The sequence below is a fragment of the Triturus cristatus genome, chromosome 8 (assembly GCF_964204655.1).
Source record: "Triturus cristatus chromosome 8, aTriCri1.1, whole genome shotgun sequence".
Classification (NCBI taxonomy): domain Eukaryota; kingdom Metazoa; phylum Chordata; class Amphibia; order Caudata; family Salamandridae; genus Triturus; species Triturus cristatus.
This window is the reverse complement of record NC_140591.1, coordinates 469,319,234-469,335,716: the sequence shown is the minus strand read 5'-3', so window position 1 is coordinate 469,335,716 and position 16,483 is coordinate 469,319,234. Positions and strand designations below refer to the sequence as shown.

Below are 16,483 nucleotides of genomic sequence, written 5' to 3'. Positions count from 1 at the left end.
TGAGCTGGCTTGCGTGGTGGACGGAGGCTCGCAGATGCCTCCCCTGAAATCGTTCCAATTGGACCATACTTCCACCCATTTCCGGGGACACCCTCTCGCTACATACACAGTCTTTTCCTGTAGCATACACCAGTCCATATCGCTGTGCCAGTCTGTCAGTTTTGGTGGATTAGGGCTTCCCCAGAGTCTGGCAATGTTTCTTTTTGCTACCATTTGTCCGAGCGTCACCCAGAGCCTCCCTTTCGGTGGCAGGTCCGTTGGCTCCCATATATTGAGGAGACACCTCTTGGCCTCTGGGCGAATCTCCACCTCCCATACCTCCTGCAGACACTGCACCACCCTTCTCAATACCGTTGAATCTTCGGGCAGCCCCATAATACATGTAAGAAGGTACCCGTGCCACCACATCCCCTCCTGCAGAGTACCGTGTCAGCCCTCCCCATTAAGTGTAGCCTAGTACAAGAGATGTATATTCTATGTAGTATCTTCAGTTGGATTAGTCGCAGTCGGGCTGATATCGCGACCTCACGTGGTGAAGCCAAAGCATACAGCCATTCTTCGTCGTCTATCTCCAGCCCATCAGCAACCCATTTCTCTCTAAGGGGTAAGAGCATGTTGGGGGGGTTATTGATTAGTTTTTTATATGTACGTGATATGGCGTGTTCTGTAATGTGCCCATCAAGTAATCTATCTTCAAGCGGGGATGTTTGTGGTAGTTTAGTCTCAGGTGGGATATTAGCCTGCAGGGAGTGTCGCACCTGTAAGTATCTAAAGTATTCGGTTTGCGCCAGCTCATATGTGTCCCGTAAGTGGGCGAACGTGTGGATCCCTGTAGGGCCCCAGATATCCTTGATTTGGGAGATTCTGATCAAGTCCCAGTTGCGGAAGCCCTTGGTACGTCCCAGATTACCTAGTTTTTCGGAGGCCCAAAGTGGCGTGGCCATTGTAAGGACTCCTGACCATCCGAGCTTCCTCTGAGCAATGTGCCATACCTGTACCGAGTGTAGTGTAGGTCCAGTGAGTTGACGTGTACCCCGTTTGGAGTAGAGTGCTATCTCATAGTTCCCCCCGGGAAGCAGCCATCTGTCCATACTGTAGGCAGGATCATTCCCATCGCCATACTTCCCTTGGTTGATCGCTGAGAGGTGGGCTGCCCAGTAATATTTGCGAATGTCTGGGAGGGCTATACCGCCATCGTACCACCCCAGCGTGAGTTTGGTCAATGCGATTCGGGGCGACCCAGCCCAGAGGAGGTCGCGCTGCGCCGCCTCAATCGCTGCAAAGTAGGTGTTAGGGACTAAGTCTGGATAATTTTGTAGCGCATAGAGAAAACGTGGTAGCGCTAGCATCTTAAATAATGGCAGCAAGTTTTCAGTCAAGTTGCGGCTAGCCATTCGGGACCTTGCTTTGGTGCTTGAATTAGTGGAGTCACCACAGGTGGATCCATGGATGGTTTGTGGCCATAGTTAAACAAATTTGGTTTTCTTTTAATACCTTGATAACTACTGAATGGATTTACACCAAATAACAAAAATCACACTTTCTGGACAATAAACTTCCTTTCTGATGTAATTCCATTTAGTGGTTCAGGCTGAAGTCATGTTCAAAATCCCGATCGGAAATTGCATGAAGAAAATGCTTTTAGAGACCCCAATTTTCTCACCCCCCCCACTTGACAAATCACCACAAAACTTTACACACAGCAGCTGAAGTGAGTGGCGTATTAATTTTGAAAACTTAAGAAGATTTGTCAAACAGCGCCAACGTTTTTGGCAAAACAATAAACGCTTTTCCTATGGAAACTAGGTCCTAATTGTAACTACCTACTGGCAACCGCCATTTGGTAATATATATATATATATCAAAGAGGTGGTCTGAGGCCACGCCCCTTTTTACACCTTTATGCAACGCAGCTCTGTGGTGGTTACTGGAGGTACCTGGTGAGCTAGTTGGCCCCCAGGGACGCTCAGGATTGAAGGGAACTTAATCCCCCAACTTACAACGCGCCAGGGGACATGTTTGCACAGTGGTGCAGCGAGGGGGCAGGGCCTGAAACAACAAGTGTGCAAACACGCCCCCTGCCGTGTTGTAAATTGGGAGATTTAGTCCCCTTCAATCCTGAGGGTCCCTGGGGGCCAATTAGCCCACCAAGTACCTCCAGTAAGTGGCACAGAGCCGCGTTGCAGAGAGGTGGTCTGAGGCCACGCCCCTTTTTACACCACTCTGCAAACATGGCTTCTGGTGCACTGCTGGTGGGGTGATGAGGTCCTCTTGTGTCCAGAGGACCTTAGGAAGAAAGTAGACTTCATCCTACAAGCAGCAGTGCCCCACAAGCCACGTTTTCACTGTGATGTAAAAAGGGGTGTGACCTCGGAACACCTCTTCGCAATGCAGCTCTGTGGCACTTTCTGGAGGTACCTGGTGGGATAGTTGACCCCCACTGACCCTCAGGATTCAAGGGGATTTAATAGGGACAGAATAGTTAGAAATGAGGATTTTAAAAACCTTTGAAATTCACTGAAAGAACCAAAGGTTTCAGGGACGTTATAGTTAGAAGTTAGCATTTAAAAAACCCTTGAAATTCACTGAAAAAAACATAGGTTTCAGGGACAATATAGTTAGAAATTAGCATTTAAAAAACCTTTGAAATTCACTAAAAAATACATAGGTTTCAGGCACGTTATAGTTAGAAATTAGCATTTAAAAAACCCTGGAAATTCATAGAAAAAAACATAGGTTTTAGGGACGTTATAGTCAGTTGGACATTTCACTTGTACAAAACCAGAGGAATTCTGCTGTTATACTTAGTTCAACTGATGACTTCACATATTACATAGAAGTAGGTGGTTGCCGAAACGCGTCTGTTGAGTGCCAGCATTCTGTGTAAATAAACTTACGGAACCTGGCCCCGCGAGTGCTGTCTTCCTTTGGGATTTCCCTTGATTTGGAGGAGAGTTGGAGCTGAAATTGGTATGCGGGTGCACCCCCGCATTTGAGCAGCACCCGCCTGAGAGTGCACCTAGCGGGTGTTTTGGAGCGAGTATATATATATATATATATATACACATTTACTAAAAAAACACAGGTTACAGGGACGTTATAGTTATGCTCATATTATTCCACTTGTACAAAACCAGTGAAATTCAGCAGTTATAGTTACCAGAGCTAACTATAACTTACACCCCTGCAATGCACAGCTTATGACCTCACATATTACATCACTCATGTCATGGTCGGTGACATCACTGATGACTTCTCAAATGACATCACTGACGACATCATAATGTGAACTTAATTGTTTTTTAATAGTTTATGGGTGTTAAACATATATACAAACCTACTGCAAAACTTAAATTAGCACACTAGGTACACTACTACTGAGTGATACTACTTCTGACATATATTAAGTAAGTGGTTGCGTGACTGTATATATCCTTGTGTGTAGGTGTGTATAAGTGGCTGAATAGGTGTATAAGTCGGTCTGTGAGTTGCTGTGTGGATGAATGAGATGCTGTGTGAGTGACAGTATTGGTAAATGAGTGTGTATGTCAATAGCTGTATGAGTGAGCTGTGGTGTGAGTGGCTCAATAGGTGGGTAAGTGGGTGTAGTGACTGCCTGGGTGAGTGAGTGGGTGTCTGAAAGGCTATATGAGTGAGTGACTATGTGTATAAGTGGCTGTATGGGTGAGTAAGTAGCTGTTTGAGTGGGTGTTTGGTTAAGAGAGTTGGCGTGTGTGTGGCTGTATTGCAGAGTAAGTGTCTGTGTAAATGGTTGTATGGGTAAGTGAGCAGATGTGTGAGTTTTTGTATGGATGTGTGAATGGGTATGTAAATGGGTGTGTGAGTGAGTGTGTGAGTGCTTGAATGGGTGAGTGAGTGGCTGTGTTGGGAGGCTGTATGGGTGAGTGAGTGAGTGAGTGAATGAGTGTATGACTGACTGTGTAGGTAAATAAGTGGGTGTGTGAATAGATATATGGGTGAGTGTGTGGCAACATGAGTGGCTGGACAGGTGCATGACTGGTTGCATGAGTGGTTATATGGGTGAGTAAATGGTTGTGTGAGTGGTTGTATGAGTGAGTGAGTGGGTGTGTGAGTGCTTCTATGGAGGAGTGAGTAGGTGTGTGAGTAATTGTATGGGTCTATGAATAGGTATATGAGTGGTTGTGTGGGAGAGGTTGTATAGGGGTATGAGTGGGTGTGTCAGTACTTCTGTGGATGATATCATCAGTGATGTCATTCGAGATGTCATCAGTGATGTCTTTTCCATGTCATAAGTGATGTCATATGTGAGGTCACAAGCAGTGCATTGTGGGGGCATAAGTTATACTTAGCTCAGGTAACTTTAATGCTGAATTTCACTGGTTTTGTGTGAGTGAGATCTGAGCCTAACTATATCGTTCCTGTACCCTTGGTTTTTTCAGTGAATTTTTATGTTTCTTTAATTCTATTTTCTAACTTTAACAACCCTGTAACCTTAGTTTTTTTAAGTGAATTTCTAAGCTTTTTCAATTTCCATATCCTAACTATAATGTGCCTCTAACCTTTGGTCTGTATAAGTAAATTTCAATGTTTTTGTAACTACTAGTCGTTTGCAGATTGTTGGAGAAAAGGGACGGGGCCTTTGACCAGCTCTCAGGGATCCTGCTGTGTCACACTTACTGGGTGGGCTTCTGGCCCACCAAGTGGTGGCAAAAGGGGTTATGACCTCTGAAGACATCTTAGCAACTCCACTGTGTGGAACTCACTGCAGGTAACAGAACGGCTTGTTGGCACCCAAGGACACTCTAGAGCCAAGTGGACTTCATCCCCCACCCAGCAGTGCACCAGGAGGCCTATTTACAGAGTGGTGGAGAAAGGGGGTGGGCCTCCGGCAACTCGCCAGTTGTTATTTTATTAGTATGTTTTTATAGGGGGACAGGGCCACATGGCCCCCCAACTGGGGCCAATTTTGGCCCATGGCACCAACTCACCACAGATAAAGAATGTGGGGGAGCCTCAAGGCCCCTGCCGGCATCCCACCTCCTGCAGGAGCCGGCAATACTTTTAATGAGAGGGAGTTTCTAACATGCAGCTCCCTCTCTGTAAAAGCAATTTGTGCTATGCTTTTAGCAAGCAAGAGCATTTTTAGTGAGCACAGTTTGCTATGGCTTGGTGGGAGCAGTAAAGCTCCCGCCAAGCTATAGCAAACAGCTATGTCCCATGAGTGGGCACCCCAGGGCACAGCAGGAGCCATCCCTGGGGTGTGGCAGTCCCCAGAGCCATTGATGGCTCCAGGAGGGGGGCAGCATGGCCCCCATCCTTTGTTTCATTTTGCCCTGGGGAGGTGGTGTTCCCTGGGGCTGCGGAGAGGCCACACACCCCTAGTACTCAATTTAAGAAAATCCCCATGGAGGTGGCGGTCCACGGGCTGTGTCAGGGTTTGAGCAGCCTACCGCATTATTTAAAAAGAAAGCCCTGGAGAGGCGGTGACCGCCAGGGCTGCGGTGGTTCCTGGCAGCCTCGCGCACTGTGTAAACATTAAGACACATAGAAGTGTCATCCCTGGGGCTGGGAGGGTCCGAGAGGTCCCCCAATTTTAATCAAATAAACCCAGGGAGGTGGTGGTCCCCAGGGAATCAATGAGCCCCGGGAGTAGGGGGGCCATACAGCCCCCTTCTTTTGTATTGCCGTTGGGACCTTGCCCATCCAGGGGTTGATTAGAAACGAAGCAGGGGAGCCAGTGGGATTCATAGATCTAGTGTGACTTCCGCCAATTTTCTTTTTTTAATGCTTTTTTGGCCCTGCTCCTGCTGGGTCTAAGGCGTCAGGGTGTTTCTACCCTGCCCCCTTTTCTTTTTTTTAAAAAATGTTTTTTTTCTGTGACTCGGTTCAACCAGTCACAAAATGTCTGGCAACACCTCCTGGTTTGAAGTGTTGGCAGCCAATCAGATTACAGCACATGATTGCGAGGGGTCATGGATCCTCCATATCCCCTAGATATCCAAATTTGGATTTTCTTTACTATTTCAACAACTACTTAATGGATTTACACCAATTAACCAAAAGGTCACTTTCCTGACCAACAGCTACCTTTCTGCCAAAGTTGGTGTAATTCAGTTCAGTAGTTCGTGCTGTAGCTATGTCTAAAGTTTCCTATGGAAATTAACATAGAGAAAACACGTTTTGGACCCCCCCCCCCTTTTACTTGGCCACCTGCTTGATGGATCATCCCAAACCTTTCAAGACAGTAGCTGAAGTGAGTGGCAAATTAGTTTTCTAATTTTTGTGACGATTCTTCAAATGACACCAACGTTACTAGCAAATTAAAAAACCCTCTTTCTATGGAAACTAGTTCCTAACTATTACTACCTGCAGGTGACTGCCTAGTTATAGGTAGGTCAGCATTTTTTGTCCTGCTAATGACTTTGGCACCGTTTGACGGAACTCCACAAAACCTTTATTTAACGTTCTCTTTTCTGCCTAATTTGTAATCAATTATGTCATTTGAGGTGTCATCTGAGATGTCATAAATGATGTCATGGAATATGTCATGAGTGATTTAATCTGTGAGATCATAAGCAGTGCTTAGCGGGGCACAAGTTATACTAACTAAAACTGGTGAATTTGTTTGTGTTTTTTTTAGTTCAAGACGTTAACGTTGTCACTGACATATTCAGCTAACTATAATGGTTTTTTTTTAACAAAAACAGATCTTCTTATCACATCTAACTATAATGTTACTCAACCTTTGTTTTTTCCAGTGGATTTCTAAGGTTTTTTAAAAACAAAAATAGATCTTTTTATCACATCTAACTATAATGTTACTTCAACCTTTGTTCTTTTCAGTTCATTTATATTTATATATATATCTTGAAGGGGTTATGTTATGTTACATGTTCTATGTTATGTCACAGGTTATATATTATATGATATAGTATATGATATATGTTATATGTTATGCTATGTTATTGTTTGTGTAGTGTTGCAGGGATTCTGCGGAGTCACAAAACTATGCTTGGGAGCAGAGAACCTTAGCAGGCAGGCACTGAGTCTTAATACCACCTTAGTACCCATGAGCCCGGGACCGACTAGCTATGGTGTCTCATTTGCCCTCCTATTCACTCACAGAGGAACAAGTGATTAGACTCCCTAGAACACAACACTTCCAACCCTCTCAGGAATCGTGGGTATAGGACACACCCTTTCGCTTTCACACTCATCCTAGTCCACAATAAGCTCCGACAGAGACATGAGAAGAACCCCGAGGGTTCATATCTACCTACTAGGAACTGGTACATTCAGGCATTGAACTGAAATGTCAAAATGGGCAACGAGATAATCTTATGTATTAACCATACAGCAGAATGAGTTTACGCTATAGTTAAGTAAAGTTGTTCAAGTTTCTCTATGTTTAGCATGGTGAAACTAGTGTCTTTCATAGCCATTGATTGCTGTTTACATGTCTAATTCGATGGTAAGTACCATGCACTACAATTAAGGTAATGCCAAGGAAAGCATCCATTCTTAAGTGTTTGCTGTGTCCAGCTAAATTGCATAACTGACTCGAGTTGTGTCTCTCCATGATACAAGGTAGAAACCCCATGTTTTAAAATATCAATTACTGATGACACAATATTATCTAAGGTATAAATACGAGATGGCAGTATATTAATACTGTTGTCAATAACAGCAAGCACTTTATCTAAATTATCTTGATCAATTTGTCATAAACATACTGCAGCTTCCAGTTGCGACAATTTCCAAAGTTCATTATAATCAGCATAAACAAATTGTTTCGAACGTTGTGACTTTGGACCTAAAAGGAAGTCAGCTAGGTTTATATTTTCGGACAGGAGAGGAAGATGCTGTTTCACGATAGACAAAGTGGAATGTTCTAACCCTTGTTGACATATTTTGCCAACGGAATAAATAGCAACAATGTTGAAATGCGGGGTTTGTGAATATCGTGTATCAGGTCTATTTAATTTAAATCAAGAAGTAGTGTTCACGAAACGAGAATGACAAACGTTCATGTTCAAAGGACACAATGACCACCCAGTCAGAGCTATCAGAATAATTCAAAGTACCATTTCATATCATACTATTTAGCTGGTCTTTCTTTAGTAAAATTTGTATAAGATTGCCATTTATCAAAGAGGGCCAAGGATAGAATAGTTAGAGTATTCAATTCTTTAATCTTAGCTAACCCCAAATAAGTAGTCTGTTGGACCATGTCATTAAGAAAGATAATTTCTGTAGGTATGAGACATTCACGGAATAGTGATTCTGTACCTTGGAATTGCCAGGACTTAGGGGCCGATTCACAGAACTAATCTGATATAAAATTCTAAACTTGCTACTTTTGGTATTCACAGAAGGCACTTAGTAATAGTAAAGTTAGGATTCCTAACTTTACTTCTACTAAACTGAGATAAAATCCTAAACTTACTCCTTTTGGTATTCACAGAAGGCATTTAGTAGTAGTAAAGTTAGGACTCCTAACTTTACTACTACTAAATGCCTTTTGTGAATAACGAAAGTTGTAAAGTTAGGATTTAATCTCAGATTAGTTCTGTGAATTGGCCCCTACGTGCCCCATACTGATTTCAAGTCAATATTGTCCTTCTAGTAATCATATAATTTGGAAAACATAGAATTCATAGCATCGAAGTCCCAATCAACCGATTGCAAACCAGGCACTATCACATCACCCATGGAAACACGAAATACATATTGTATCTGCAGGGTTTCCATAGGATCGAATGCATCAAATGGTACTTTATCACATACAATTTCATCAGTGACTGGGATCGCTGAAATGTTAACAAGGGATGGTCTCTTTTCATTTTATACGAGGAGGAAAGTGGGGCCAACACCCCATCGACAAGTTCTGCAGCAGAAAATTCTGGGAGGTAATGGACATTAATCAAAAGGAAAAAAACAGTCACAAATCCAATCCACATGAACAAAAATACCATGGAAAACAGGATCCAGACATATATCCAAGGTGGAACCAGATAAGTTCATTTTAACCTGAAGATGAAAACAGATATCCGCTTTGGTGGTGGGGATAAAACCGAAGACAAGAAGAAAAACCTGAAGAAAAGTTATCTTGATCGATATAGTAACCAGAAGAACTCAGCTGGAATAACGGAGGCTGGGATTCTGGGTGTAGATCTGAGACTTGCACTACCGAAGGGGCATCAAGGAGTGGATCAGAATAATGTTTTCCATTGTGAGGTGTGAAGAAGCTAAAACAGGTACCAGGTCAACTGAAGACTCGACATCCCCCTCCGGCAACCGGCGAGAATCAGAAGTAATGGTGCTCAAAGGAACATCCCGTGTGGGGACACTTCTAGACATATTAAGGATTGGCCAAATGGTGTAACTTGACATGTTCAATGGAAATTAAGCGATTGTCTTTGTATAATGGGAGTGGAGGTAAAATGACAGTTTGGGTACCCTGAAGACCAAGCAGTGGAACAGGAGCACAGTAGGCTGGACCAAATTCTTTCTTGATCACCACCTTTTCACAAACCGGATCTCCAACTTTAGGAAGCCAGCCAGAAACATGAATAAGAACTGCTGCATCTGATGGCAGCGTCAAAGGCAAATGGGTATTAGCCATAGCATCACAACACTTTTGTAGATCCTGTAAGACAGGACAGTGGTTATCTATGTCAAAGGTTGTGGCAGCCGCCACAACGTCTAGACCATCAAGGTCTGAAACAAACATCTTGATGCCCAAAGAGCATTTTGTACGGGGTCCGCTCACCAAGAGATCTTCTCAGGAGGTTATTAAGAGCACATTGAACCCCATAAATAGTTTACCCAGCCACGACCGGAATCTAATACCCTCGCTCTTAAAGATTGCTTTAAGTCACTGTTCATCCCCTCTATCATAGAATTGCCCTCAGGCGTATATGGAGAAGATAAATGCACCTGCACTCCCATTGATGTCATTGACTCACGGTATGCCCTAGAGGCAAAAGCTGAACCCTGGTCTGAATGGAACGCGCCACCGGCTTAAGTTCCAACAAAGGCAAGCAAATCATTTATAACAGTGCGGGCGTCAGCCGAGTGCAGTTGTCCGACACAGAGGAACCTGATGCAAGAATCCACTTCAACCAAAATATATTTGAATGCATTATCGGATATAAGAGGCCCGCAATCATCAAGATAAACACAGCCAAAGGGCTGATTGAAAATAAAAAGGTGTGTCTGAGGTGGTCGCGACACAGTCGAACTTTTAATTTGTTGGCAAATGTCGCAACAAAGCACATATCGGGAGTCTGCTGGTATAAACTGCGCCACCAATAGCGTTGCTGTAAAAGACAAACCGTGGCAGCCACTCCTGCATGTTTAGAAGCAATACCTTTATGAGCGGCCACTATCAAAGATTGTCTATGGTCAAGGTTGGGAATCAGATGATCACCAACCCCAGGAATAGACACAAAAGGAATTTTGTCAGTAGTTAACTGATAAGTATATCAAGAAGGAAACCCCTGAGGAAAGGAAATATCATCCCGAGCTGCAGCGGTGGCTGCCAAAATGTCATCATCAATTTTAGGCATAGAATGCGTAGCTGCGGCTACTGCAGATTTGGCTGCTTCATCAGCCATCGAATTACCAACAGCGTGCGCTCCCACATCTTGATGGCCTAATGTATGTACAACCTGTGTAAGTGGCAGGCATTATTTAAGAGCGGCCACTCAAACCCAAAGCGTTTTATGCTTTATCATGCTACCTTTAGAATCCTGAAATTCTATTTGTTTCCAAAAAATCTAATTGTCATTGAAGGACTGTACACAATAAAAAGAATCACACACAACAAGGGTGGGTAATTCAGTATCAGAATATTCGAGAGCTAAAAGGAGGGTACTCAACTTGGCCAGCTGGGCCGTGCAGTCCGCAAAGGACTGGGTATGAACCAAGGTAGAGTGAAAAACTGCATCTTTCATCAAACCTATGACAATAGTGCCAGCTGTGGAGTAAGCCTGCTTAGAACCAATGGCCGGTTGAGCCGAACCATCAGTCTAAATGATACATTTAGACTGATGAAGAGGAAGAACTGAAGACAGAGGGTGAACATATTCATACTGAAGAAACTCTTGCATTTGCAAGGAAGGATCAAAAACAAATCTGCCATCAACGGATATTAAAGATGTAGCCCAGTGAATCCAACGAGGTTGCAGAGCTTTAGAATTAGTAACACTAGTTTTCGAGACTGCCTCTAAGGCTGGTACAGGTGAAACAACAAAAATGCATTTTCCTTGAGCAAGAGGGATTTCTTTAAGAATAGCCATCTGCACAGCAGTCAAAATATTTCAGTAGAAGAGAAATGCAGTCCCGCAGGAGTATATAGGTGCGATGTATAAGCAATTGGAAAAGTGTCACCCTCATTACATGTCGCATAAGTGAAAACGATCGCATCAAGCAAAATCCAGATGACCAAATTGGTAGTATTCATCCTAGTCTGTAAGTATTGTGTAGCAAGCAAATCAGTCTGTAAAGCGCACAACAACAGGGTGTGTTCCTGAAGCCAGGAGGAAGCAGAAAAAATGGGTGTATCAAAGCATGAAGAGGTTTGATATGCTGAGCATGGTCAGGAATGTAAGTCCAGCCAAAATTTAGAAAAATAAGCAGAAACTGCTATTTTTTAAAGGTAGAAGGAGGTTGCAATTGAGTGCATTTTTCAAAAGAATTGAGTGCCAAACCCCTACCCTCATTCGTCACTTCATAACCAAGAAAAAGAACGTCCAGGAACGCAATATGCGACTTCACAAAATTGAAATTGTAGCCAAGAGAAGCGAATCGTGTGATGATGCCATCCACTCTCGCGAGATGGGGATTTAATTCCTCATCTTTCAGTTATGTCATCGACATAAGAGAAAGTGTCAGGATCAATATCATGCAAAAGGGACACAATACATGCTGCAAAGATCCCGGGGCTATTCTTATACCCCATGGGGTGTCTTGCGTATCACCTCTGGGAACTGAGGGCACTGAACGCAGAAAAGTCCTGGCTCTCAGGAGCTAGGTTATGACTGAAAAATACATTAGAAAGATCTAGTATAGTTTTAAACTTTTTTTGCTCGATATTATTTATCAAAGCTGTACTATGCTTGTTTTGCACTGCAAAAGTACGTGTATGGCTATTTAGATGTCTATAATCCCAAACTATGTGATAAGAACCATCAGGTTTCAAAATCAGAAAGAGAGGATTGTTCATGACAGAGACACAGGATTCAATTATACCCTGATATTCTAATTCTATAAGAATCTCTTTTACGGACACTTTAGGGTCATGTTTGACTGTATATTGAGGCTGCGGGTGAGGAGTAGAACATTTGGGAACAACATGTGAAGGAGAATCCTCATCCCAACCAGCCTGGTTGCAGTATGAGGCAGGGGCCAAAGTAAGAGCCTATTCAGAAGCATAGCCATGCTTTGTCTAATTGCGATAAGGAAGGTATATTCACATCCTTGCCTCGCGGACACGCAAGAACAAATGGGGGAGGAAAATCGACCTCTGCCAGTAAAATATCATAGGAAGGAGTCAAGTTGGCCCAAAAAATAGCATTAATGGTACGTTTAACGTTACCTTCAATTTGATGCCTATATGGTAAAGTCTATGAGGTGGAGCTAAGCGAGTGTCTGTGGTTTCAACAGTTATAAAGGTGTCACTTGCTTTCACCCCCAGAAACTGGCAAAGTGTCTGGCTCACCAAGGTAACTTCCTCCACACTGTCGAGGAGGGTCACTGCCCAACTCTTGTCAAGGAGGAGGTTTCTCACCATCTGGGGTATATTCTGCTGTTAAAGCACCAACTTTCTTCTTCTGGAATGGGGAACGATATGGAGGTGGTTCCTCTCTCTTAAATTTGACATCAAAAGAGGCCTGCGGGTCCTGCTTGGGTTGCGCAGACTCGCCTTGTCTGCAATCCTGACGTCCTTCTCTGTCGTACTGTTGATCAGACGGATCCTGAAAGGAACGAGGACAATGAGGATCAGGAACCTGAATCCTCTCAGGAGGCTTCATTTTAGAGCAATCCTGTAAATCATATCTACATTCAGAAGTGTCTGGCAGCGGGACCCAGGCTTTTGATTCTGCTTAGACTTGTCCGGTGTCTTTTTAGGAAAGACGGGACGACCCTCCTTCTCAGGAGGAGGCTTACCTTGAGACTGAGTAGATGGTCTGACCCCTAAGTTATTGCAACCTAAGGATAAAGCAGCAATTCATGCTCACAGTCAACGTCAGCCACAGTTGAAAGGTATTGACGTACCATCACGGACGCTGCTTCACCTTTAACATTAGAAAGAATCATTTCAGAGACAATGGGAAAAATGCCCATTAGCTTCATCTCCAAATCCAGGGCAGGACTTGCCCCATGTTCGTTCTGTCCCTGTTTGAGGACACTCAGAAGAACACTCATCGAGGGGGTCCTATAAAAAAGTGTATACACTGGGACAAACACCATCCCCCAGGTGCTTCAGTCAGCCAAGGGGGGAAGCAGACCACTATTCAAGCACATAGTAAGGATCCTGTGTTTAACTATAGGACCCATAAGCGGAAAAACCCATCAAGCAGATCAATGTTCTGATCAATCCAAAAGGGAAAGTCCTCACGATTCTGAAGACGTTTGCCATGACCAAATTAATATTAACGGGGCTAATAACAAGACCCCCACTGTGTGTAGCCTGCACAGGATGTGCAGCCCAAGACAGAGCCACCAGAAAAGCACGTGCAACTAATTGTATCAGGCGTCTATATAGGAGAATAGGCTGCGCATATAACAAACGTAATTCCACCAAATTTGCGTTGAGATAATTAGGGTACGGAGTAAAACCGGCCAAAACAGGCCAAATGGCCCCATCAATACTCAAGGGGCCCAGTCTGAACAGTTTCAATAGGATGGGGTAGGGCACCATTAAACCAAATCTGGAGCTCCCAGGCTGTAAGAGAAGCTTCAACAACTGCATAAAAGCGATAAGCTGCCTGAACAGCGGCAGCAGCATAATGATGAAAAGCATTATCATTCGCATTCACAGCGGGAAAGGTACCCCAGGACTAAAACACTTCGAAACAGTACATAGGGTCTGCCTTGACCACACAAACCACCAGAGACTCCGCACTGGGGACTGCATGCTGCAACAAATGAGCTGGAATTGCAACTGGTTGAGCCATTAATCAGAACAAAGGGATTCAAAGGGTAGCACTAAAACGGGTCAAAAAACCTTTTAAAATTCAAGCTTGAAAAACCGACAGCAATAGGTAGTCCCTGCAAACTGAGGAGGCAACGTCCTCCCACCACGGATGTCTCCGGGAAACGGTGCGAGGGGATTGTGGACATGCAAAAGCGCTACTCAGGGGTCCTGTGAAGAAGTACCAGACCAAACGTTGGCGATGCCATATTGCAGGGATTCTGCAGAGTCACAGAACTATGCTTGGGATCATAGAACCTTAGTAGGCAGTGACTGAGTCATCCTACCACCTTAGTACCCATGAGCCCTGGACCGACTAGCCATAGTGTCTCACTTGCTCTCCTACTCACTCACAGAGGAACAAGTGATTAAACACCCCAGAACACAACACTCACAACCCTCTCAGGAATCGGGGTTACAGGCCACACCTTTTCACTCTCACACTCATACTAGTCCACAATAAGATATGACAAAGAGACTAGAAAAGTTTAAAATGTTTATTTTAACTATCGTGCTCTAGTATGCAGCATATGTGCCACAATAAGTAAGAAAATGCCAAACACAAATACGGTCAGCATAGTACGTAGCCCATAAATTATAAAAGGATCTGTCATTATATAAGAAAGGGTAGCCTAACCCCTCTCCCCTTCTACAGAAGCAGAATGATTATATATCAGAAGGTCTCTGGGTGTTGGTAGCAAACCCGTACCTTAGCATGCACAGATGAAAGTTCTACATCTTAAGTGCTGTCACGATCTCTTCCCTAGAAAGATCCCTCTCTATGTGTGTTGTTCCCTTTCTGTGCATACCTATATGACAAAAGTATGTGTTCCCGAACAACAGCTGCATTTGGGTGTTTTGTCCTGGTGCTAGGGAATGACCAGCACAAAATAATAAGGGGCAATATTGTTTGACCTTGTCTATGGTGTTCAGACAAAATCCCAGGAAAGAACAGAATGTGAAAAAAACCTGTAGGTTCTGTATGAAAGTACAATGTGGCACAAAGCAAAGTACGTTTGTAGAGTAATGTGCACAAAGCAGAGGGCAGTCTGCAAATTGCTCATGCTAACATAGGGAAAACGATAATAGGCCTGCATTGGACATATGACACTAGGTGGGATCAAAGTTGTGTAGTGCCCTGAATGTGCATGTGAGGAGTTTGAAATGAGTGTGTTTGTATATCTGGAGCCAGTGGAGCTCCCTAAGGTGTGGTGTGATGTGGGTTCTGTGTGGGAGGTCGAGGATGAGTCTGACTGCACAAGTTCTGAATGGCTTGTAGTCCCCTACTAAGTTGCTTGGTGATCCCGGGAGTAGAGGGTGTTCCCACAGTCCAACTTGCTGAAGACTAGGGTGTTTGTGACAGTTGTTCAAATATTGCTTGTGAGACATCTTTAGGGTGTGAAAGCAGAATGCAGTGACGGCGTTGACATTTATGCAATCATGGCCAATTTGCTGTCAATGATTATTCTGAGGTAACTAGCATGGGTTCTTGTTGAGGGTCTGCGTTTGGCCAGCCACCAGCTGGAGTCCCATGGCATGTGTTCCTGCTGAAGATCACTACTTCTGCCTTGTCCGTGTTGAGCTTGAGACAGCAGGCTTTCATCCAGTTAACTAATTTGGTCATGCAAGCGATTAACTTGTTTTTTGTGTTGGGGTTTTCTCCAGAAAGGAGAGTATGAGTAGTGATAACATTGGCCACAGGGATCATTTATGCATTGAAGAGGGTGGGGCTAAGTGATGTACCTTGAGGCACTCCACAAATGAGTATATGTGCTTCACAGGAGAAAGGTGTTAGGCTGATGGCTTGCGTCCTCTTTGTTAAGAAGGAGCTGATCCAGTGCAGAGAGGGTCCTTGGAGGCCAATCTCGTACAGGCTCCTGAAAAGGATGAGTTGTGAGACCTTTTCAAATGCTGCAGAGATCAGGTCCAGGAGAATGAGGTCTGTCATGTCTCCTTTGTCAAGGATCATGCAAATGTTGTCTGTGGAGGTGATGAGTGTTGTTTCTGTACTGTTGTTGGGCTTGTATACATATCTGTAGCAAAACAAGCACATGTACATACGTTAGTACTTGGTTCACACAGTCTTCTATGTTAAGTAGAGATTGTCATGCGGAGACGATTTTGTGTAATAACTCAGGATTGCTTACAATACTTAGGATGTAGTACGTAGAATCTTTGTCCTGCTGGAAACCTTTTCTGCAGTACCAAAAAACATGTGTGGAACATTATGAACACAAGATGTCAACTGTCACCTCCACACAGAGTTACTCTTCAGGACAAAGACTTATAATATGCTCAATA

The 16,483-nt window shown here is 43.8% G+C and overlaps 1 protein-coding gene across 14 annotated transcripts in view; it reads right to left on the bottom strand.

Annotated features, from left to right (window-relative positions):
* Nucleotides 1-16,483, bottom strand: part of LOC146802355 (uncharacterized) — an 87,129-nt gene that overhangs the window by 44,337 nt on the left and 26,309 nt on the right. For 2 of the 14 annotated variants that reach the window (XR_014967741.1, XM_085621939.1), the window contains exon 1: nucleotides 12,776-12,900. The exons of 8 other annotated variants lie outside the window; for them this stretch is intronic. Coding sequence is in view for 3 of the 6 variants with exons in the window: in XM_085621939.1 (XP_085478065.1) it covers nucleotides 12,776-12,778 (3 nt within the window). In the remaining 3 variants the exon portion in view is untranslated. Of the gene's footprint in view, nucleotides 1-12,775; nucleotides 12,963-16,483 lie in introns of those variants that run through there. 4 more of the 14 variants (XR_014967749.1, XR_014967750.1, XM_085621937.1 and 1 more) reach the window with 4 other exon arrangements.